This window comes from Macaca thibetana, chromosome 9 (genome assembly GCF_024542745.1).
Source record: "Macaca thibetana thibetana isolate TM-01 chromosome 9, ASM2454274v1, whole genome shotgun sequence".
NCBI lineage: Eukaryota > Metazoa > Chordata > Mammalia > Primates > Cercopithecidae > Macaca > Macaca thibetana.
This window is the reverse complement of record NC_065586.1, coordinates 113,334,128-113,357,631: the sequence shown is the minus strand read 5'-3', so window position 1 is coordinate 113,357,631 and position 23,504 is coordinate 113,334,128. Positions and strand designations below refer to the sequence as shown.

Below are 23,504 nucleotides of genomic sequence, written 5' to 3'. Positions count from 1 at the left end.
TTGACCGAGGGGTGTACAGCTAGGATGGGGCAGACGGGAGTCGCAGCACTCCATGGTAGTTAGACGAGCACAGAGGACAGCAAGGGGGCGTCATGTGCAACTAAAATGAATTATCAGGTATGTCTTGAGTTTCTCTCCATGTGAACTACTCCCCCAATATTTTCTTTTTGCAGTTTGCAAATCTAAATAGATAAAAATGTATCTGATGTTGGCCTATTGCAACCCATCTTGTCTGTTAGCTATTACTCCCAGCTCTTGTCCCCAGATAAGACTCCACTCAGTGCTTAACCCATTTATCATTTCCCAGACATTCTCCAGTGATCTGTGTAACATGTGAAGATAAGGACTTCCTTGACCCTCTAAGTTAGGCTGCCAGCTCAACCTGTCAGCTTCTAACTTAACTGTTTCTTTTTATGCTGCTTGCCAAGTGAATTGATACTTGTATTCAATAAAGAGCTCAATTTTTAAAATAATGGCGGCACTAGACTTGGTACACCAGGACCGTTCTCCCCACGTAACACAAAGGTTTAACCCCCCTAACAATAGATGTCTCATCACCCCAAGATTAATGATTCTCGAGGAAATGTAGGGGTAGAGAGATGGAGCAGGTTAAAACATGAAATTTGACAATGGTCCTCTCGTGACAATGGTGTCAACAAACTTTGAGAAACACTGCCCTAGTTACATGGCATTATCTAAGACTATAGCACTGTCATCTGGCTGACAGCAGCTGACGGAACACCTATGAGGTGTTGCATGTCAGTGCCCTTAAGGTCCTATCCCAGCATCTTAGTTACCTCCCTGCACGGGCAAGAACAGGGACTCCAGGGTCCCAGGTGGAGTGCTCACTTCTGATTCAGTGCCCAGGGAAAGCTATCCTGTAGAGGCGGGAGTTGAGGTAAACTTTGAAAGATGGAAAAGATTTGGACAGCAAGGGAGGTGGCAATGAGTAAAACATGAGTTATTTACCAAGCAGGACACTAAGCAAGCCACCCTGGCCACCACAGACGTCTGCTGAGGAGGCACCGTGAGATACCAGTTGGGACACCCAACTGGAATGCAGGGCATGGGGCCTCGATCCTTGCATGGCCCCCAGGCAGGCAGGTCACCTTATAAAGAATGGTCATCACTACCTTATTCCTAATTGCCTTCCATCTCTTGTCTCATCCACATTAGACCTGAATGTATAAATATGTCATTTTAAGGACCCCGGAACCTAGGACTGGGCACATGATATGAACACAACAAAAAAACTGCACTGCAGGAAAAGCAGTTCAGTCAGACCAATTATTTGGCATCATGCAGACTTAACTGACCAGCATTTGTCAATTCACCCAAACCATATTAACAGCCTGTTTCAGGTAAAGTTTTCTTCCTTTAAACGTTCTGTAGCCTTTAAAACCTAGCTCGCTGGCTTCCAAACCTCTCTTGAAAGATTTATTGTGCAATAATTGTACTTTTAAAAAAAAGTATACACAAATAAGCCAGGTGGCATGTAATGTTTCAAAAGTGCCATGAAGAAAGGCATGAACAGCATCAAGCGGGTCAGTCAGGTGCCCGGGGAACAAGCAGGGTGGCCGCAATGCAGGCAGGTAAATTAAACCTGCTCTCCACACACTGCTGTGGTGAGGAAGGTGTGTTTGACTCGCAACCGAAGAGAAAATCAATAGGAGGGGATTGGCATTTGAATTCAGAACAAAGCCCACTTACTGAGAGGTGAGCCCCAGCCCCTCCAAATGCCCCTTTCATGAGTTAGGATCTCCTAAGTGGTAAAAACAAACAAACAAACAAACATGGTGGACCAAATGAAAAGTAAAAGTAATACAAAGCTGGGGTAGTGAACCCATAAAAGCATTAAAAGAGTGCCAGTCTTTGAGATTTTGATAGGTACCGGGCCTTCTGAGTAGGCAAGTTTTATTCTCTTTAACATAACTAGAAAAGCAATGATGGTTTTGCACCCACTATTTAAATGCCTGCAAAGGGCCAAATTCTATAAACAACTTATAACATGCAGAATGTGGTCTATCTCAGCAGCCTCCGGCTACCCCATCCTTGCCCCACCCATGGCATCCAGAAAACAGAGCTGTTGCTGGAAGGGCTTTATGGAACAACTATCAGAGCCATCCAGGAAAAGAAAGCTGCACTCCTCAAACCACCTAATTTCTTGTCTTAGCAACAATTAGAAACTTCAAGAGTAAAATTAAGAAGCGTGCCTTGTCTTTAAAAATAATTCTTCAACCTGGAAAAAAAAAAAATCCACAACACAGCTCTTCTCAACTGGGAACTTTGAGAGTGAAGCGCTACCATGTAACTGTCTTATAACACAATTTTCCTCAAATGGTAATGTTGATATTTCCTGTATGCAGAGGGACTTGAGTAACAGGTTTTTTTCTCCACCTATACTGATAATGCTGATTATAAAAAATGGAAATCTAGTAAACCAAATGGAAGACAAACTCACATGCTCATAAACTAGTTCACGATTCTATCCCTGGTGATCCATTAAAACAGCATTATACCTTACAATATAAAACAGCTTAAGTCCAAACACCTTGTTATAAGGATGCTGTCTAATGGAAGAATGATTTGCTAAGGGTCATATGCCTTCTGGCCCTCACATCCCCCAGCATTTGGCAACTGCTCATCCTGAATGCCAGCACTTGTCTGCTCTGGGGTTTCTCAACTGCATGGTCATTGATTCTTCCGCCTCCCTCACACACTGCTGTCCTGCCTGCATGCCCCCTTATCATTAGGTGCTGTCGGCCGCCACCGCTGGCTTCCTGCTCTGCTTACACAATGAGTAGGCAGCAGCTGCTAGTCACCACTCTCAAATGTCACCATTAGGCCAGTCGAATGGCATCCGACGTGATGCCTTCAATTACGGGCATCATTGATGGGCAGCGAGACGCAAGCCTTCTCAAGTTTTTAATGATTTATCTTGCTAGGTGCTTATTAAGGATTGTAACATCTTGCAGTGAAAGTGGCTTTCTGGAAACCTATAATTCTTACTGTTTTGCCTTTCAGGACCGTCTCTTCCACTTCCTTCAGCATTTTTTTAAAAAATGAACTAAAGTATTCGTTTAAATTGGGAAAGAGGAGGGGTATTGAGGCCTGCCTTCTGCTAGTCCTTCTGCGGAACACAGTGGCTGGGCAAGCACCTTCCCTGCTCGTCCTCTGACCTCATTCATTTCCCAAGGCCACAGATAAGCCATCAGGCTGCCGTTCGCAAACAGACATCACAACAGCCACTGATGTTGGCAGGCTTGAAAAGGGGAGCCCATTCATCTGTTTTGGGGTCTGTATAGCAAAAGGAAACTCTCACATCACAGAGGAGGAAAAAGAGAGAAAATTCAGGTATTGCTGGACTGACAGGGGAAGCCAGAGAGTCAGATAAGCAGGAAAGATTTGGGTGATATTGGAAATAGGAACACACTTTTTGAGCCACAGGGCCAATCACTCTGTTGGGATTCTTCCATTTAATCCTCACAATCCTATGAGGTAGACGTTATCATTTTTCCATGCAACAGAGAAGGAAACCAAGACTCATAAGCCTCTACATGGTGGGGCCAGTTTGGCTCCCAGGTCCACGCTAGCCCTAACTATCTCCCAGGAGTCTTCAGTCTCCTGGGCTACAGTAGGATTTGTAGGTGATTTTATACACGCACGCACACACACATACACACACATATCTACTTTTTTTTTGGTCAAAAACATTGAGCGTAACCTCCATTCAACCTTAAACTGATACCGTGGCAACAGAATGGCAGTTTGCAGTTGTGCTGAGAATTTTCTGACTCCATTTGAGCAAGGTATTGTGCTAGGGTCAGCCAAGCAAAGATGCATCTAGAATTTACACACCCAAGCTGGAAAGCAGGTGTTTTCTAAGACAGGTCTGAGAAAGTGATGTGGCTTTCAGAGCTGGGGAAGCATCTAAGCAAGCGGAAGGAAGGACAAGGGGATGGCTCCTGAGTTATTTCCACAGCACCTTCCATACCTTTTCCATGAGTCAGATGGGCCACGCATTACTCAAAAGTGTCTAGTTAAATCCTATTTAAAATAAAGGGCACAAGGCCAGTGCCCAGTGCTTGATATACTTTAAAATATGTGGAATGAATTAACGAATGTAAAAAAACACCCAAGACAAACACAGGCTGCACATAACCTTATTTTAAGGTTTGTCTTTAAATCTCCTTTTGGGGAAAACCATCAAAGGGCAGTTCAGGAAATGCCAAAGCATTAAGATGCATTCAGTTCCACTGTCAGAAAGACTTTCTGATGTACTTCCAAGAGAACATTACAAACAAACCTCACATCTATTCACAAACACAAAAATGCATGTCCTCTTGTTCACCTCATTCATCCTTAATCCAAGACACTCTCCTTTCCCCTGGACAAGTACCTATCAGCATTTGCTGTTTTAAAAACTGGCAACGCCAGATAAGAAAGATGATCAGAAACACTGAGCTTCTCCTTGCTGGGTAAGGTAAATACCTTAGAAAGGTTAAAATGACTCACGCATTTCAAAATTCAAATTTTGAATCAATTAATTTGAACTTTTTCAAAAGAGGGATGCTTTATACTCTACATCTTGCCTATGGCTGTAATTTTGGTCATAAAAGTTATAAATTAAATGGTTCTGTGTGTTCACATATACCCCAAAGTGCACACACAATGATTTTTCCATAAAAATCGTAAAATCATCTCCAAAATCCTACATACAGTAAAGACAAGACAGCAACTATTACTGAATGCTGTAAGGGTTATGAGAAAAGCAACAGCACCACAAATGGCTAACCCTGGGCATGAGTACAGGAGGCAGAAAGATTGTGTCCAAGATGTTCAAGAACCATAGAAAATCAAATTGAATGATTCTAGGTTTATGCTTGGTCAACAAAAGAGCAACACTGATGCTCATCTATGTACAAAAATAATTTCATTCTCCCAGTTTATAAACATAAGCTTGAAAGAAATAACTCTCACAGTAATAACAAAATAAAAGAAGTAACTGCTCTATGTGGTACAAACTAAAAAGGAATTCTCACCATTTTTGTTTGGAGGCTTTAGAATGAAACCACGAGGAAGCTATCAGGAAAGCCATGCTAAAATTACCAAGAAATGCTCACTGCATCCTACATTTTTCTTACCATTTTTTCTTCTTTGGCAGGTGGACTTCGAAGAAAAAAGCAGAGAGGGGCAAAAAGAATATCAATGATCCCAATAATTGTCATGAGCCATGGAAATCCAATTGCCTTTGCAATAGCACCACCAGCAGAAGGACCTTTCAGAAAACAGAGAATTAGATAAAGTTCTTTCCAAATGTCTTGTAGACTGAAAGATGCAAAGATTTAAATAATTTTAGTAGACATTATCCGTTGTGTATTGAGGGAAAAGGTTGTTATGAAAAGTCAATGTCCTTACCTATAGCATACCCCATACAAAATGCCACATCTGCAATGGCATACACACTCCCATAGACGGACACGTGCCGCAGGTCGACGAGGTAGCCCATGATGGGCATCATTGACGAATCCACCATTCCTGAGGACAGTCAGGGAACACAGTGTATAGCAAACAGATGTAAACCCGAAATGGGCTGAATATCAGGAACTGTGCCTTAAACTCACAACCCTGCCAGCTCTTCCCCTTCTGTCATCGCCACCTGCAAGTCTTGGGGTGATACTAATCTTTGAGTAGAAAGAACAAAGGAAGCCTTTTCTGACCCCCCAGAGGAGGTCAGGTTCCCCTCGCACACAGATGTTCTCTCACAGCGTCATCTCAATTGTCATTCATTCTTCAATTCTTTGCTAAATGCCTAACTCTTCTGTTGGTTTTGTTCACCCATATCCCCAGCACTTGTACATATTAGGAAGCAGCAAGCACCATTTCAATGAAAGAAATTTTCCTCATCTGCCTGCCACTGACACATGTGGAGGGGAGGGCACCAACCTCTGAGTCCCTGCCAGTGTGTTCACAGACACTGGCTCACAGCAGCCAATCATGAGCATCCCCATTTTACAGATGAGGAAACCAATATTCAGACAGGTGAGGCTTGACCACACTCACTGATCCTGGGGAGTGTGAGCCAGGAACTCTGAACACACACCCTCTTTACACTACCTGCTCCCTACTATTCAAGAGATGAGCTTCTAATGCTGGTCGTGATTGTTGCTAGGGTATATGTCTGTGTGTATGTGTGTGTGTGTGTGTGTGTATTTATGTGTATGTATGTATATGTATATATGTATGTATGTATGTGTTTGCATGTCTATGTGTATGTGTTTATGTGTATATATGTATCTGTGTATGTATGTGTATGTGTGTATGTGTGTATGTACTTGTATTTGTGTATGTGTGTCTGTGTGTATGTGTATGTATGCATGTAGGTGTGTGTGTATGTGTATGTGGGTGGGTGTATGTGTATCTGTGTGTGTGTATGTATGCATGCCTATGTGTGCATGTATATTTGTGTGTATGTGTATGTTTATGTGGGGTTGTATGTATGTGTGTATGACTGTGTCAGTGTGTGTGTGTTGTATGAATGTGTATGTGTGTGTTGTATGTGTGTGTATGTGTGTTTTAGCTTCTTTCAGTTCACACACATACACAACACACACATACACACTCATACAACACAGACACAGACACACATGCATACACACACATATACACATACAGCCCCACATAAACACACATACACACATATAACTTCTGATCAGTGCCAGATGATCTCTCAGACTCCTTGGACTTCTGGGGCGTTCTGGTCCCCCCTATTATTCTCCACCTTAGAAACACCCACAGTCTAAGTATGTGGCCCAGGTGTGACCGGCAGGAGGTGGGTCAGGCATGCAGGTGTGCTTAGTGGCGAGGGACAAGTGAACCAGAAAACAGCAAAGCAGGAAAGCACCAAAAGACGCAGGCCAGGGGCCCATTCTGCCAGGCCTGCAGAATGGCAAGGGGAGCTGCCAAAGGACTAGGCACCCTCCCCAAAAAGATGGGCCATCCAGACAGTGGAGGACAAGGGGAGGCAAGGCAGAAGACAGGCAAACAGTCACCTGAGAAGGACCTGGAGTACCATACTGGGTTCTACCCCAGCCTCGGCAGCCTTCTACCATCTGTCCTCAGTGAAAGCTGTGCTGTGCCACTGTACCACTCAAAGGTTACATTCCTGCCTCTACAGGAGTGGACTGAGCACTTACTTTTATCATGATCAATTGGTATATTATAAATAAGAGATAAAAGTATACCATTCACTCAAAATAGTGACAAGGTTTTTCCTAACATATTACCGTTCTTAACATTACAAAAGCCCATCTCCTTGCCTATGGAAATTCCTGCAGCACAGGTGGTCATCAACACATTAGTCTGCTACTTGTCTGTACTAAAACCTCTTCAAATTATATATATGAAGCCTTTGCCCCCAGTCTCATGAGAAGACCTGCTCATAGGGAGGAGTCCACACAAATGAGCTCTGTGCAAGGGATTCACTTGTTTGCCCAGCCCCAGCAGTGGAGCATCAGTTTCCTTCTGTAATATCAGCTTTTAAAAAATACTGGTTTTCAGGAAATAAATGACCAGTGCGTAGAAGCAGATGTCTTTACACGGAGAATCAACAGGCTGTAATTTAGCTAAGCTGCCTGCAGCCTCCTTCCAAGATTCTAGAAATTTAGGTTGAGGAGCTACAGTCTACCAGAGGAAGAAGAACCCTTCCCAGTGGAAAAGCGGTTTTCAATGTAGGCACAAGGTTCGTGTGACTTACCAATTGCAAAACCAACTCCAAAGTTCGGAGCTATGAGTCCATAAATGTTTTTCGCAAATGGAATCTGTAAGAGAAAATAAATGTTACGCTAAAATAACAAGAGTTCCAACTCTAAATCATCTCAGAAAGTCCTGAACTTGAATTTTCTCTGGGCATAGTACGCCTGTTCCCTTCTGAAGAAAAGAGGAGGAAGAGGGGTGGGGTTTGTGAAGAACCGGACCCTCCAAATCTTTAAAAGTCAAAGCTTGAGACAAGTTTTATGGCCACCATGAAAAACTTGTCACCGGTATATGTGAATGATCAGCCTACTCCACCCTCAAGTTTTGACAAGAACAAGTAGGCCTCATGAGGGACTGATATTGGCTATTGGTGGAAGAGATTTTATTCTAGAAAAACATCTTTTTTTTGCTATTGTTTCAGGTTGGTTGCCCTGAAGTGTTTAAGACACTGTCAAGCTGAAGATGATGCAGGGGAAAGTTAAACATAAAATGTAAAATAAAACATTTTAAATAATTTCTGACATAAAATGAAAATACACTCCTTGGAAAGTCTTGTCCAAACATTTTTAAGATGATACAAAATTAGAATAAAATGAAAGCTATAATAAAATATCAACAAACTCAAACATAAAATGTTTCTTGGTGATTCCTGCCTAAAGCCCAAGTTTTATTCACGGATTGTTCCCACTTGTCGAATGCCATCTTTTACTCACACATAAAATGCTGACTCCCACAATTATCATTCCTAGAAGAGCACAAAGCCACCTATCAAAAGAAAAAGCACCATCAAGAAATGATCATTTGATTTTTTTCCAGTCCAAATTTTCAGTGGAAATCAAAACAATTACTTGTAACAGCGAAGGCAGAAACAACTTAGAATTTTTGGAAAGAACTACATTATTATAACAGAATGAGTGTTGTTTTCATATCATCTTACCTCCCCATTTTGTGTGCAAGTATCCCAAAAATATTGGTTCCAATGAGATAAGAGATACTAGCTGGCAAGAAAGCAACGCCTGTAAATTTATGAAAAGGAGAGCTTATCAGTGCTGATATCAGTCATATGTTAGAAAAACTAATAACTGTAGACACCACAACGTTGATTAGAGCAGATGAAATGAAGCTCCGGGGCCCACACCCCAGCAGCTAATATCCGGCGCCTGCCGGATCCGGTCTCGACCCACGTGGCTTCTCCTCCACACAAAGCTGCTGAGACACTCCAGAAATGAAAGTCCTTTCTCTATCAACTCCTTCATCTTGCCTCCATCTCTGGCTTCACATGTGGGCCGATACGAACAGCTCCTGCCTGGGAGCTCAGCACCTGCAACCTTATGTGTGATTTCATCCGACAGAAGTAAGACGCAGTTATTGAAAGAATTAGGGAACCATGAGATAAGCAAAAAGAAAAAAGTTAAAATTACCCCAAACCCCATCCATTACTCAGCTAATCACCACAGTCATTTTCCCCTGTCAGTTTATTTACATATACAAACATATTTATGTGTGTTTTGATTTTTTTTAAAAAAAGGGATTATACTCTATCCTGCTTGTTTCACTTAGCTTTACAAACATTTTTCTATGTCAGAAACATAAATGTCTACCTGGTCATTTTTTGTGGTTAAGTCAGACTTTTTTTTTTTGAGACGGAGTCTCGCTCTGTCGCTCAGGCTGGAGTGTAGTGGCACGATCTTGGCAACCTCTGCCTCCCAGGTTCAAGTGACTCTCCTGCCTCAGCCTCCCGAGTAGCTGGGATGACAGGTACGCACCACCATGCCTGGTTAATTTTTGTATTTTTAGTAGAGACTGAGTTTCAACATGTTGGCCAGGCTGGTCTCAAACTCCTGACCTCAGGTGATCCACCAGCCTCAGCCTCCCAAAGTGCTGGGATTACAGGCATGAGCCTCCACGCCTGGCCTCCTATCCAAGTTTTAATGCTCTCCCCATAGAGGGCACCTGCATCCCCCAGGTTCTGATGTGCCCAGGGTGATTTCCTGCTGGTGGTGGCAGCAGTGGCCTTGAACATGTCCTCCGCATTGAACAGAAAGTTCTAGCCATATCAGACCCAGCTTGGCTACCAGGAGAATTGTCCACATCAGCTCTGTCTGATCCTCATCCATTATTAGAACCACAGGACAATCTCTTTATAAGAGACTGCTTTTCAAACTCCTAGTGATTTTAGTATTTTTTCCTTGAAATCAGATATACTAGACTTGATTCCAAGCCTTGCTCACACATAGTAAAACTTACTTTGTTCTCAGTCAGAGGACTGCATAAGTGAGACATGCAGGTAGATATCAGACGACGGAGTGCCTGCTACACCCAAAATGCATGGGGCCTGGAGGTCCTTCTCATCCCAGCAGCTGGCCACACACTCACGAGCAAGTATGATCTTGTCTCTTTAGGATAAAGCATGACTGTCTACCATCAAACCCAGAAACAGGCTGAGTCTTCCAACACAGCAGGGACTTCCAAATAAACGGCTCCATGAGCTAAATCCAAAACCAGATCATTCTAGACATGGGGGTTCTGGGAAACACTAATAAAGAGCAATCTCATTTCATTTTCCAGGGAATTATTTCTGTCATGTTTAGCAATATATGGTGGTCAAATAATTGTTCAGTGTAATCTGATTGAGCAAACATTTACTGACAGCCATGTGCCCAGCACAGCACTGGCCTGCAGCAAAGACAATGACAACGTGATTCTCATCCTGACGCAAGTGTTTTGAAGGAAAGAAGCAGATGACGTTTAAACTATGACCTGGCCAAGTAAGGCACATAACAAAAACACAGGTGCCATGCTCTGGGGACCTGGAACTGCGTCTGGCCAAGCTCCGCAGAGCAGATGGTATTTAAACCTGGCCTCAAAAGCTGTGTCGTAGTACTTCCTACCAGCTCTAGAGACTGTTAGTCTGGATAGTAAGATATCATGACAACCTTTGTCTCATGATAAGAATCCCTGAGGGCCAGGTAAGTATAAATGAATAAAACAAGCAAATTGCAAGCAAAAATAACAGTGCAGATACCATGATAAAGAGCCACTGACATTCAGCCTCAGTGTCAGAGAAAGAAAAGGAAAATGGAGGGAAGAGAGGTCTGTGGCGACCCAGACGGCCCAGACTCCATCTAGAAGGCAGACGCCACTCTCTGTGGCCATTCACTCCCTTGAGGGACTACAGTTCCAGTACTGGAAGATCCTGTTGGTTTTTTAAGATGGAGTCTCAATGGAGGCTGAATGTCAGTGGCTCTGTTGCCTAGGCTGGAGTGCAATGGCACGATCTTGGTTCACTGCGACCTCCGCTTCTTGGGCTCAAGTGATCCACCTGCCTCAGCCTCCCCAAAGTGCTAGGATTACAGGCATGATCCACGCACCCAGCCTGAGCAAGAATTCTTTCTAGGGCTTCTCCCGACTCAGTGAGAAAAGTGTTGGCTGGGACTGGCCTGCAACAGTGCCCTGGGCCATGGCAGGAACCCTCCCTTCTGCGGGGCAATGCTCTTCGCGTATCTCTGCTCACACCAGAAAGTTCACCGAAGGGAGAGCTTCTACCACCCCTTGTGATTTTGGTACAACCTGGCTTCAGTCACGGCCTTGGCCAGCCAGTGAGGGAGAGGCTCTGGTCATCACGAAGCCTGCGGGGAGCTGAGCTGGCCATCCAGCCCCGGAAGCGAAGGTGAAAATGAGTCCTTGGGTTTCCTCCAAGCTCCAGATGACCCGTCCCTGAATGAAGGCCAAGGGCTCGGCCTAGAACCAGAATAGGGGCAATGGTCTTCCATGTCCTATGGCAGGCTTAGGAGGATCCTGAGTCCTCGCATCCCACAGCCACCAAAGGCTGGCATTCCCTCTTGTCTTCTGGTACAGGCCTGTTTCCTACCCTCCATCCCGCTTCGCATCCCCACAGCTCACTAAAGACAAAGGGGCTGGAAGAACCAGAAGACAAGAGTGTGGCTCCATCCTTGTCTGAGGCCTGTGCCCAGGGCCTCAGCTTCCCTCTGGGGGCTTGTAGGCCTCAGCCCGAACTCTAAGTCCCTAAGTCTCAAGGTGTCCGGAGAGGCCATCTGACCTAGAACTCAGGTATAGAGAAAACACCATGAAATTATTCTTTCTCTACCCACTCACGCCCAGGGCTTCCCCTCAAGTGGCAGATGAGGAACTGGGGGGGCAGGCTGGCAAGGCAGCCACATGGAAGATGGGTGGGCTGCCATCTTTACCGCCCCTAAAAAATGTGGCCAAAAACAATGCCTTCGGCAAGAGTAATCCTGCGTCACCCGTGCAGCTAATAAGATTGTTTGCCCTGACTTCAAATATCATAGTTTTTCTCCAGAAACAGTGAGGGGAAGCATAAAGGCAGAACAGCCTCCCTTTCACCCTGGACTGGAGTGGGCTCACAGAAGATTCCTGAACACCAGAGGCTGGGCTGCAGGGGCAGCTCCCCGCCCTCAGCACTGGGTCCTCTGCACTGCGTCGCTCACAGTAGCCCATCCCCAGGCTCAGGGAGCCATGAGATGGAAGCTACAGAGACCTAGGGAAGATGGAGTATTTCCCTCCTGCTGGTGCTGACACAGGAGGCAGGTAGAGAAACCCGATTCTCTTGAAGACAGACATGTCTATCTCTGGGGCCAATGAAAGGAGGAACCTCGGTGGTGGAAATGTGCAGCAAGCTGGTTGAGTGGACGTCTGGCACCGGTGATAAGCCCCACACAGCAATCTGATGAGATCCAGGCAGCCTGCACTCTGCTATCTGCCCCTGATGGCCCACAGCTTCTGGCTGACTTTAAAGATTTTATAAAGAAAGCCTCAGGCTTTGTCTGAAGAGGATGAGCACAAAACATCTTAAGTGTCCTGCACATGGCCAGGACACATTCAAAGAGGATGAGAATTCAGCTAGGTGACTGAGAGACCCAGTTCACGCCTGTAATCCCCACATTTTGGGAGGCTGAGGCAGGAGGACAGCTTGAGCCCAGGAGGTCGAGGCTACAGTGAGCCATGATTACACCAGTGCACTCCAGCCTGGGCGACAGGACGAGACCCTATCTCTAAAAATAAATGAACAAATAAGAGCTTCTCAGCTCAAGAGTGCACGCAAAGTCAACACAGCAGCTCAACTCAGCAGTGCACACCCCACCTGGACAGCGGGCACCTCCTGAAAACACCGAGAGACCCATATCACGTCAAGGACCAGAGGGAAGAAAAGCCGGGAAACGGTCTCTCCAGCGTCAGCCGTGGGTATGAGCAACAAGGCCGGAGGGTGTCTTCTCATCTGCTATTTGCTGACTCGGTGTCAGATCCAGGTCCACCCCTCCTGCTGAGCAGCAGGCCTTCTTTAGGAGCTCTGAAGGTCTTTGGGCTTCCTCTTTTATCTTGGCTGCTAGGGAGTTCAGAGCTAAATTTTCTGCCTAAGAAACATTCTCGTTTAGTTCCAAGAATCCTTCCTCCTTCACTGAATACCTCTTCTGATATCAGGCTTGGTTTGGGTTTTGTTTTACGACACAATTCACATGGTTTAAAAATTCAGCCTTTGGGCTGGATGCAGTGGCTCATGCCTATAATCCCAGCACTTTGGGAGGCCGAGGCAGGTGGATCATGAAGTCAGGAGTTCAAGACCAGCCTGGCCAAGATGGTGAAACCCCGACTCTACTAAAAACACAAAATTAGCTGGGTGCACTGGCAGGCACTTGTAATCCCAGCTACTCGGGAGGCTGAGGCAGGAGAATTGCTTGAACCCGGGCAGCAGAGGTTGCAGTGAGCTGAGATCGTGCCACTGCACTCCAGGCTGGGCAACAGACTGAGACTCCATCTCAAAAAAAAAAAAAAAAAAAGAAAAATTCAACTTTTGACAGTGCACTGTTCAGTGATGTTTAGTGTATTCACAGAGTTGTGCAACCATCATCACCATCTGATTACAGAACATTGTCACCATCCCACAAAGAAACCTCACACCCCATTAGCAGTTTCTCTGCATCCTCGCCCCCTCTCCCCCGGCCATTTGGAACTTTTTAGGTATTGTTCAATGAAAGAGCATAGCAACTCAATGCAGAACCCAAAGACACTGGTACTCAGGCCAGGTCAACTGCAGAGAGGCAGGCAGAACAGGGAAAGTCTAAGCCAGGGGGCAGCTTCTGGCAAGACACCACCCTTCCCCAGGGCTGGATGCCTGTGAGAGAATAAGGTCACCTGAAGAAGGGTTGGGGACACTGAAAATGTCTGCTTGATTCAGAACTGAGAGTCTCCATCTGAAGCTATCCACACGTACCTTGAAAGAACTATAAAAAGAACATAAATCTCTAGGAAGGACTGTCAATAAATTCTTAAAGAAAAAGGTGTGTCGGGGAGGACTAGCCCTCCAGCTATGCAACCACATTCTAAAGCTACAGTAACTAAACAGGAATGGCAAATGAATCAATGGGATGAAAGAGGAAATCCAGAAAGAGAGCCAAGAACTTGTGGTCCTTGAGAAAATGATGAGAATGGGAAGAATCAGATCCACTACTTCAGAAATGGTCCTAGGACAACTGGCTGGCCATACAGGGAACAAAACTACTAGGTTCCTACACATGTCTTGGGACAAAATAAATTCCATATACGTTCAAGATTTTAATGTGAAAAACAAATCAGAAATGTATTAAGGGAAAACATGGGCGATTAAAAAAATAAGCTTGGCATGGGAAAGGCCTTTCTGAGCTTGACTTGATATGACAATGACATTAAAGGGAAGCCTGCTAAACCTGACTAGTGGCATTTTAAATATTTGAGTGGCTAAAAAAAAAAAAAATCCATTCAAGAAAAATCCGTAAAGTCAAAAGACATAGAACAATATGAGGGCAATATCTATAAAACATGTGGTAATAGATTATTATCTTAATACATAAAGAACACATAAAATCAGTAAGGACAAATAACTCCATAGAAAAATGGGCAGAGTATATTCATAAGAAATTCATAGTAAAAGAAATACACATGGCTAATACACATATGAAAACATGCTCGATTTCACTCATAAAGAATTTGTGGCTGGGCGTGGTGGCTCACACCTGTATTCCCAACAATTTGGGAGGCCAAGGCAGGTAGATCACCTGAGGTCAGGAGCTTGAGACTACCCTGGCCAACATGGCAAAACCCCATATCTACTAAAAATACAAAAATTAGCCGGGTGTGGTGGCACGCACCTATAGTTCTAGCTACTGGGGAAGCTGAGGCCACGAGAATCGCTTGAACCCAGGAGGCGGAGGTTGCAGTGAACCGACATCGCACTACTGCACTCCAGCCTGGGCGAGAAAGTGAGACTCTGTCTCAAAAAAAAAAAAAAAAAAAGAATTTGTAAAAATAAATTAAAGTGAGGGCTGGGTACGGTGGCTCACGCCTATAATCCCAGCGCTTTGGGACAGGCGTAAGCCACCGCACCCAGCCTGCCATATGGTTTCTAATAGCAAAAACTGGAACTGTTAGGGAAGCAGAAGTTACGCCATTTTAAGCTCAGCTGAATCTTACAACTAGCAAAGCACACTCCTTGCCAGTTATGACCCATAGTCATGAGATGTTTAGAGGTTAAGTAAACGGCCTAAAGATAATGTACAAGGACACTCTCCTACGACAGCAGAAAGTCCAGATGTGCTTTCTGAAGACGCCCTGCTCTAACAGAGTTGTTACTAATAAACTTGTCTCTTTTACTGTGTTCTGTGACATGCCTTGAATTCCTTCCTGAGTGATTTCCAAAAACTTTATCTTGGGGTCTGGATTGAGACCCCTTTTCTGGCAACAGAATGAGCCCAAATGCCCAATAATAGGGACTGACTCAGGATTTCAATAGTTATATGTTGTTCTATTTTAACAATAAAACAATATGCAACCATTAAAAAGAATAAAGGGTTTCCAGTTAAACACGGCAGATTGAATCTATAGGTTTTTCTCCACTCCCACCCCAAAGTCCATTTAAATGCTAGCAAAGAAATAGAAGAAAATTCTAGACACACAGCCCACCCTCCTCCCGCGGACAAACCTTCCTGAGGACAAACAGTGTGGGAGAGGAGAAGGGACAGTACGAGGAAGAAGCGAGCAGAGACCACCACAGAGAATGCTGGAATCTTCCATCTGCACATGGTGAGGCCAGAAAAAGGCAAGAGCCTTTGTGCCTCACGGCCAGAAAGGAACTGAAGCTTCAGGTACTGTGAAGGTGGGGCTGAGAGAAGGGGCTGTCAACACAAAAGCAGGAGGAGAGGTTGTGTTAAGAGCAGCGGGACCCCCAGCACTCCAGCCTTCACCCTGGCAGGAGACAGTTTCTCTAGAGAAATTAACCAGAATGGTTCAGGGACCCCAGGCAGCATGACAACCAGGGGCAACAAAAGAGGCTGAAACAGGAAAGTGGTGTGAGGGTGTTATTGCAATAACAACATCCTCACCAAAAAACCCCCCAAACACTCAGGGTATACACAAGCGGCTCTTTAAATTTAAGATATGATAGCACCAATTTTAGAAACTCAATAGGCAGTTTAAAAGATGAAGAGGAATAACTCAATGGAAAGGGGGAAAGACAAGAAATTACAAGAATAAAAGTAGGGAGTCTAACATTCAGCCAACTGGAGTAAAAGAGGAGAGAAAATAGGGGGATTCATGAAAGTAATAATACAAAGAGTCTCCCTGGCATTGTAACATGGGGTTCCCCAAGTGAAAGGGCTGATTAAGCAAGTATTCAGCCCAGAGGAGGAAAACAGACCCCACTGCGAATCACCAACGTGGACTTTTATAACCTAGAGAAGTAAAGGTCCCTCGGGATCCTACAGAGGCTCAGGAATGAGGGCAACACTGGCCTCCCCCACAGCAACCCTGGATGCTAGAAGACAACAGAACAGTGGCCCGAAAACTCCCAAGGAAAATGATTTCCAACTAAGAATTATACATGCAGACAAAGTCAACCAAGTGTAGGATGAGGGTAAAATATCTGCAACTATGCAGGGTCTCAGAGATCTTCACCTGCCACGCACTCTCTCAGGAAGCTGTGGGAGGCTGTGCTCTACAATAATGAGGAAGTCAGTCAAGGGCAAGGAATACGGGAAACAGAAGAGAGGCACAGAAGATGCTGGGGTGATGGGAAAGGAAAGTCTAGACCGAAGACCTAGGACAGACATCTACAAACGAGCCAATACACAGAAAGGTCAGGTTTGCCAACACTTGACTGCATTTGGAGAACTTTTCATCTTTGCCAGAAACTTTGGTGGATATATTCATAAACACTACATAAAACATTAAGAAAATGAAAGGACAAGGCAACAACTAACTCCAGGAAAATTAAATTTGCAAAAAGAAAGGAAATTAATCACAGTCCCCTAAATAGCTCAGTCACCTGTGAACAATAATTACCCAGTCACACTAATGTCAGTGCTGAATGCCAGTCTACCAAGAAGCTGTAATGCAATTATTCGAATTATTCGGGGAGGACAGAAGGTGGGAAAATGTGTGAGCTGGTTGTTTGATATTTTCATATGGCGCTGCAACGGCATTAAATAATCCCCATCTACTCTATTAGGAAGCTGGTGGACAATGTCAGAAATTGGAAAAATTTTTTAAAGGGGGTGTAATTAGCCAGGTGTGGTGGCGGGTCCCTGTAATCCCAGCTACTCGGGAGGCTGAGGCAGGAGAATCACTTGAACCCGGGAGACGGAGGTTGCAGTGAGTGGAGATCGTGCCACTGCACTCCAGCCTGGGCGACAGAGTGAGACTCTGTCTCAAAAAAAAAAAAAAAAGTCAGGGGTGTACACATATTATTAAGAGACATAATGGCATCAGCAGAAGAAAGATCTAAAAGAGTTGAAGGTGATGGAATCTGAAGGGCTTTGGGGATCAAGAAGCGTGGGAAAAAGACAGCTGTTTTTCCTTATAATTATTTTATCTTTGACTTACAATTATGTACATGTGTAACTTTGATAAAAAAAATAAAATTTAACTAATTTTAAAAAGTAAATCTACGTGTTCTGACATAGAAACACAGCCACAAAATTGCATGAAGGAAAAACAAGAGGTCACACAGTGATGTAAATGGCAAAATTCACTTGGTTGGATTTTTAGGCATTTCATGCAATAGGGTGGTAAACACAGAACCATCTAGAAAAAGACATAGAACTGTTAACAATGAATATCACGGGGGATGGGTTGGGGGAGGGGGAAAGATGAGTATGAAATTTAAAAATGTTTTACTTCCTCAATCAGCATACTTTGATTTTGTTATAATAAGCATGTATTACTTTCAAAATTAAAAACACTTTTTAGGAATTAATCCTTTAAACAATTGGTTTGTTGTTAGTCTTTTCACATAAATTTTATGGCTGTACAGTTAGTCCAGTTCCAAAACAGGGGAAGATGCCAACTGTACTTTTCGTCTCATTTCTGCCCAGATCTGATGTGTCTGTGTGAGTTCTGCACCCCTCAGGGATGATGGATAAACCAGAGAACAAACAGACCCCAAGGCTGCCCTAAGCAATGACCCCATTAAGAGTCAAACAGAAGCAATCACTTTATCATCCCCATAAGGGCAACTCAGCAGGGATGCCCTGGGGACAAACACTTTTGAATCAGAAGAGCCCACCCCAGTCCTTACCCAGCTGCCACTTTCGGGAACACATGGTCTCCATCATCCAGATGGGCAGGGCCGGCTCCAGCATGGCGATGCCCATGTTTGCAAAGCAGATGGAGCCTGTAAGGGAGGGAAGGGCTTTGTAGTGGCTTCTGCCTCCTCTCTTGTTTCCAGACACAGTTAGACTCCATGCACCTACAGCTCAGATAACCGCAACTCCTACTTCCATTAAGTAAAGGATAAATCGCATATCAAGAGGACAGCAAAGGCTGTTAATCATAATTATCATCATCATCGTCGTCATCCTTATTTAAAACAGCTAGAATCCCAGAGACAAAGTTTGGACTGGAGGCAGCCCTAGAGATCCTTTGGTTTAACCTACCCAATTATGGTTTTATCAATGAAGAAAGGGAGCACAGTTTATTAATGAAGTAGCTTGCTTGGGGCCACCCAGCAGCCAGGCCACTTCCAGACCACACACAGTCTAGGGGCAACCTGAGGCTCTCACATCTGTGTTTTACTGTGCAATAAACATGGGCATTTCTAATGATACCCTGAAATGCCAGAAAATCCAAGCAAGATCAGGTGGATTCAGTCCAGGCATGCTGTCAGGGGATTTTTCGAAGCAGGATCAGGTGCATTCAGTATAGGCATGCCATCGGGGGATTTTTCAAAAGTCAGCTGTATATAATGGTATCTACACAAATATTCGTGATCACTCTGTTAACCAGAACCCTTTGTAAATATAGAACTATCTGGAAAAAGACCCATAGAACTGTTCTCCATCGTTCTGGGAACTTCCTGTGTTGTGCCTCTTGGAACCTCTAATTTGCTACAACAAATTCAAAGAATATTGTGCAATCATGATGAAGGTGCACATATAATGAAGAAAGATCTGTTCATTCGATGTGACATTTAAAGGCAGAGCGTATCGATGGCAGGACTCCCCTCCCACACACTGGGGGAGGGAGTTTGGCTCTCAACTCCCTCCCCCAGTCGAGGCTGCCTGGAAGTGTTGGTGACAGTCCAGGAGTGCTGCGTAGCATCTTCGTGTCTCCTGTGAGCAAGGACTAGACAGTGAGGTTCCAGCGAAGCCCAAGACAGGACAGGCCCGGGCTGCAAAGCCCTGCCCAGATGTGCCCAAGGTTCAGGGAGTCACATTTCTGGAGCCCCCATCCCTTATCATACCTCCTCGTCCCTACCTTGGATGCCAGGGTTCCAGAAGCATCTGAGCTCTGGGATGCCCCTGCATCTTGCAGACTTCACTGCATGAAGAAGTCACCATGCCAGCTCCATATCCCTTTGGCCAACAAGCATGATAGTCTTGGCCAGGGTTACATACCTGCTGCCCTAATCAAATCCAGCAGCAGAAGGGTTAAACACAACCAGCCTGAGGGTTGACAAAGGCTGAACTTAACTACTGGTGCCCAGTTCTCCCAGGCACCATCCAGCCTACCTGTGTTAGGGAGCCCTGCTTAGACACATCTAACCCTAACTGGGTCCAGTGCTATAGTGCAGGCTGCCCCGGAAACCAACACGTCAGCATGCGGCCAGACTTTCTCCTGGCCTGACCCCAAGGGTCTGCTTACCTCGGTACTCAGGCCCAGCAGCACCTTCACAAGGCTGGTCCCTGGTTAGGCAGCCCAGGGCCTGCCAAAGCAGGCAGCCTCCTGCCACTGGGACAGTCTTGGGGAATAGTCCCTTGGATAGATGCAGACCATTATCCTTCCCAAGAGTCACAAAACCCCAGTGCTTTCTTTTAGCCCCTCTAGGCTGAAGCATGTCCTTTAGCCAAAGGGTGTTTGAGCGGCCTCCCTGCTTGCTCGGCAGGGATGCTCTCTGCTAGAAGGGAGCCCCTCTGGTCCCTGAGGGGCTCTGCTGTCAGTTTCTATTCATACACACCAAGGTGAGTCAGACTGCCCACCTGGGACCCTTGCCATGAGGCCAAGGACTCCTTCCAGAAGGTTCAAGGTCAAACAATGATGCAAACACAGTAGGCAAGCTTAGCTCCAAACAAACCCAGCCAGGCATCCCCGGGGAGCCAGGCAGCTCTGCAGAGCCCAGCATACACCATTTCGATTTTCCCCAAATAAGACAAAAAGGGCCTTGGCTGAGTGTCAGAAAGCAATGGTGGAAGAAAACCATTTCCTTTGACTTGTAGCCTCTTTGCCTTTTCTGTTTTTCTATGGCCCAACATTTCTAGCAGCAAAACGAAAATCAGCCCCGGCCATCCACCCCTGCCTCCAGCATGCGGCCATCACCTCGCATTGCCCTGACGGAGAAAACCCACAGAGCCCCACCTGCAGCAATGAGGATGTACGGGTCCTTCAGCAGCGTGGTTAGGGGTGTCCCCTTCTGACTCTGTCAAGAAAAAAACACACGTCAGAAGCATCACCATGCCTCCTCCCCCAGGGCCCTCATTCCCGGCCGCTCACCTCTGGCTGCACCCGAGACGGCTGGAGCACAAAGAGCTGAATAGCTAAAAAATAAAAATAAAAAAGACAAGCCCCTCTTCAGAAAGCAGGTGTGGCCCAAGCGCGTGCCAGCACGGATGCCAAGGTCATGGCAAGGTGCCCACATGGACTCACTCACCTCCATCCAAGAGCACCAAGGCAGCCAGCACCAGGAACGGAGCCGTCTTCCCCACAAACTCATACAGCACACTCCCGAAGGGGGGGCCCACTGCAGGGAGAGAAAGTGGGGACACCGCCCCTGGGACACACGCCCTCTGCCCGTACTAGAACCATCTATTTGACTCTTGTGTTTCTCTCTCTACTTTGTTCCAATAAGGTTTTGGGGTGTCTGCCCTATTGTTCTGTTCAGTTAGAGTTCAGTTGTCTTGGTAACTTCCTCCAAGTGACTTTTCCTAAGAAATGGGCAAGAGTCTATAAAGGTCACCCTGAAAGCAAAGGCCCGAGAGAAACAAGATCCAGGCCCAGGGCTGGGAGGCTTCCACCGCACTCTTTCTGCACAAGAAAATGTGTAAACAGGGACTTCACTCCTCATACAGCGCAGGCAATCGGGAGAGGAAGGGAAAGGCTCTGAATCCCTCTCAGGGAAGATGTTTGCCCCCTGGTCTGGGAAGTCAGCCAGGGCAGGTGGGGGAGGCAGACCCAGAAGGCAAGTTCTCCCTGATTACAACTCACTGAATGTTCCCGAGGAAAGGGTCTGGCAGACCATCCTGTTCAACCTTTGGTTTTCCATCTGCGCCCAGGGAGGTTTGGGGCAGAGGTAGCGGTAATCCTGATCCCCTCCACCCCCAGCTCAGGGCTCTTCCTACCATTTTTCAAAGTCTTCATGAAAGCAGGAAAGGAAGAAATAAAAAGGGAATTTCTGTGTCAGTGCAAATTTCGACAGGGTCATGGGATGAGGACTGCCGCTGTCCAGCACCAGGCAGGCCCCTCTTGCCAGTTCGCCTACACAGGGGCTTTACCCACCTAAGACCCCCATGGCCAGGCCTCCCAAGGCGATTCCCATGACGTTGCCTCTCTCTTCATCATCTGTGTAGACGCTGGCAAGCATGCCCATCCCTACACATGGAAAGAAATGGTCAACAGGCCAGCTCCGGGGAACAGCAAAAGAATAATGCGTGACTTGCCTTCCCTCTCCAGCCAGCCTTGTGATCTTCCCAAACCTGTCAGATTCACTAAAATGTAAGACCAAGCAAAACCCAAGAGGAAAGTGGGTACCTTCTCCAAGAATCCCCAGCACTCCAACCACCACCAATACCTGAATTCCCTGAATGAGTCCAGCTCACTCTGCAAGGGGCCCCTCACGAACTCACTCAGGCGTTCCACACCTACCAGCCACAGAGGAGCAGGACGAGCCGATGCCCTGCAGCGACCTGGCGATCAGCAGGAAGGCATAGCTGCTGGAGAAGGCAAACACTGCCGAGAGAAGGGGTCCAAGACCACACATCAGTGCTACTAGGACGCAACCGTCCCAAACAGGGACATTTCAGGAGCCCCCCTTAACCCGGTGGAGCATTTGCATGTTAGCCACCTTGTGCTTTTGTTCCATAAAAAGCTCTCTATCAATTTCTTTCTGCAATTGTTGCCAGTACACAAACCTCCCAGGCCATATTCTTTTTTTTGAGACGGAGTCTTGCTCTGTCGCCCAGGCTGCAGTGCAGTGGTGCAATCTCGGCTCACTACAACCTCCGTCTTCTGGGTTCAAGTGATTCTCCTGCCTCAGCCTCCCCAGTAGCTGGGACTATAGGTGCATGCCACCACACCCAGCTACTTTTTGTATTTTTAGTACAGACGGGGTTTTGCCATGTTGGCCAGGCTTGTCTCTAAGTCCTGACCTCAGGTGATCCGCCCGCCTCCGCCTCCCAAAGTGCTGGGATTACAGGCATGAGCCAATCGCACCCCATCCCCAGGTTGTATTCTTAATTCCCGGCTCATGGGCATCCATGCCCACCCTGATGAGACCCACACTCAGAAGGAAAACACCAGACACTTACTAATTGTTGAGACAAACATAATGCAGAATCCCGCAAATATGGGAATTGGATAGCCAATTCTGCAAAACACAAACATCACACAAATCTGGTGACTGCAGGCTATTTTTTTAAGGCTTTATATTGATTTTCTCCTGGCTACCCTTTGGGATTAGACAGATAAGTGTTTGGTGGACTTTTCTGAAAATTCATATACTCGGTGCTTCCTATGTGACCTTTTTGTATTTGTCTTAGAACGTGAATACATTTATGGACTGCCACTGTGAACAGAAATTTCTCCGGAATAAATGTTAACACAATATTGGCAAGTAACCCAGAACACATCCAAAATACACGGCCCCTATTTCTGTCATTTTTAAAAAATGATTCCTTTAATTATAGTCTTTGCTAGAGCTCTCCCAAAGGAGCCACTGCAATCAAATGATTCGGGTAAAAGGCCATCAAGTGATTCAACTGGCAGACTGCAGTATGTCTAAGAGGCATTAGGAAGCAAGATGTTAAGATCTTCCTTCCTGTTGACCCCATGAGGCCAACCTACAAAGACAAAGTCTCATTTTCTGTGCAAAATTTCAAACTCCAAATTGCTCCACAAGACCACTGCTCACCTAGGGCTCTGGCGCCAGCTCAACAGGGCCAGTGGAAAGACCCTGGCATTTCCCTATGCCATGTCTGGCTGGACACGTGACCCTGCCACTTAATCTAGGGAGGTCTCCTCTCAGCCCCTCG

General features: G+C 45.8%; 2 protein-coding genes across 2 annotated transcripts in view; one reads left to right on the top strand and one right to left on the bottom strand.

The window, feature by feature from the left end:
* The window catches only part of SHTN1 (shootin 1), a 905,549-nt gene that overhangs the window by 527,052 nt on the left and 354,993 nt on the right, over positions 1-23,504 (top strand). The window lies entirely within an intron of this gene.
* Positions 1-23,504, bottom strand: part of SLC18A2 (solute carrier family 18 member A2) — a 38,938-nt gene that overhangs the window by 3,822 nt on the left and 11,612 nt on the right. The window contains exons 4-15 of the mRNA XM_050804016.1: positions 22,782-22,840; positions 22,120-22,203; positions 21,754-21,846; positions 20,909-20,998; positions 20,752-20,795; positions 20,617-20,677; positions 18,341-18,436; positions 8,693-8,771; positions 8,469-8,520; positions 7,757-7,820; positions 5,419-5,538; positions 5,145-5,278 (exon numbers count right to left, since the gene is read on the bottom strand). Coding sequence (XP_050659973.1) covers positions 5,145-5,278; positions 5,419-5,538; positions 7,757-7,820; positions 8,469-8,520; positions 8,693-8,771; positions 18,341-18,436; positions 20,617-20,677; positions 20,752-20,795; positions 20,909-20,998; positions 21,754-21,846; positions 22,120-22,203; positions 22,782-22,840 — 976 coding nt within the window. The remainder of the gene's footprint in view (positions 1-5,144; positions 5,279-5,418; positions 5,539-7,756; positions 7,821-8,468; positions 8,521-8,692; positions 8,772-18,340; positions 18,437-20,616; positions 20,678-20,751; positions 20,796-20,908; positions 20,999-21,753; positions 21,847-22,119; positions 22,204-22,781; positions 22,841-23,504) is intronic.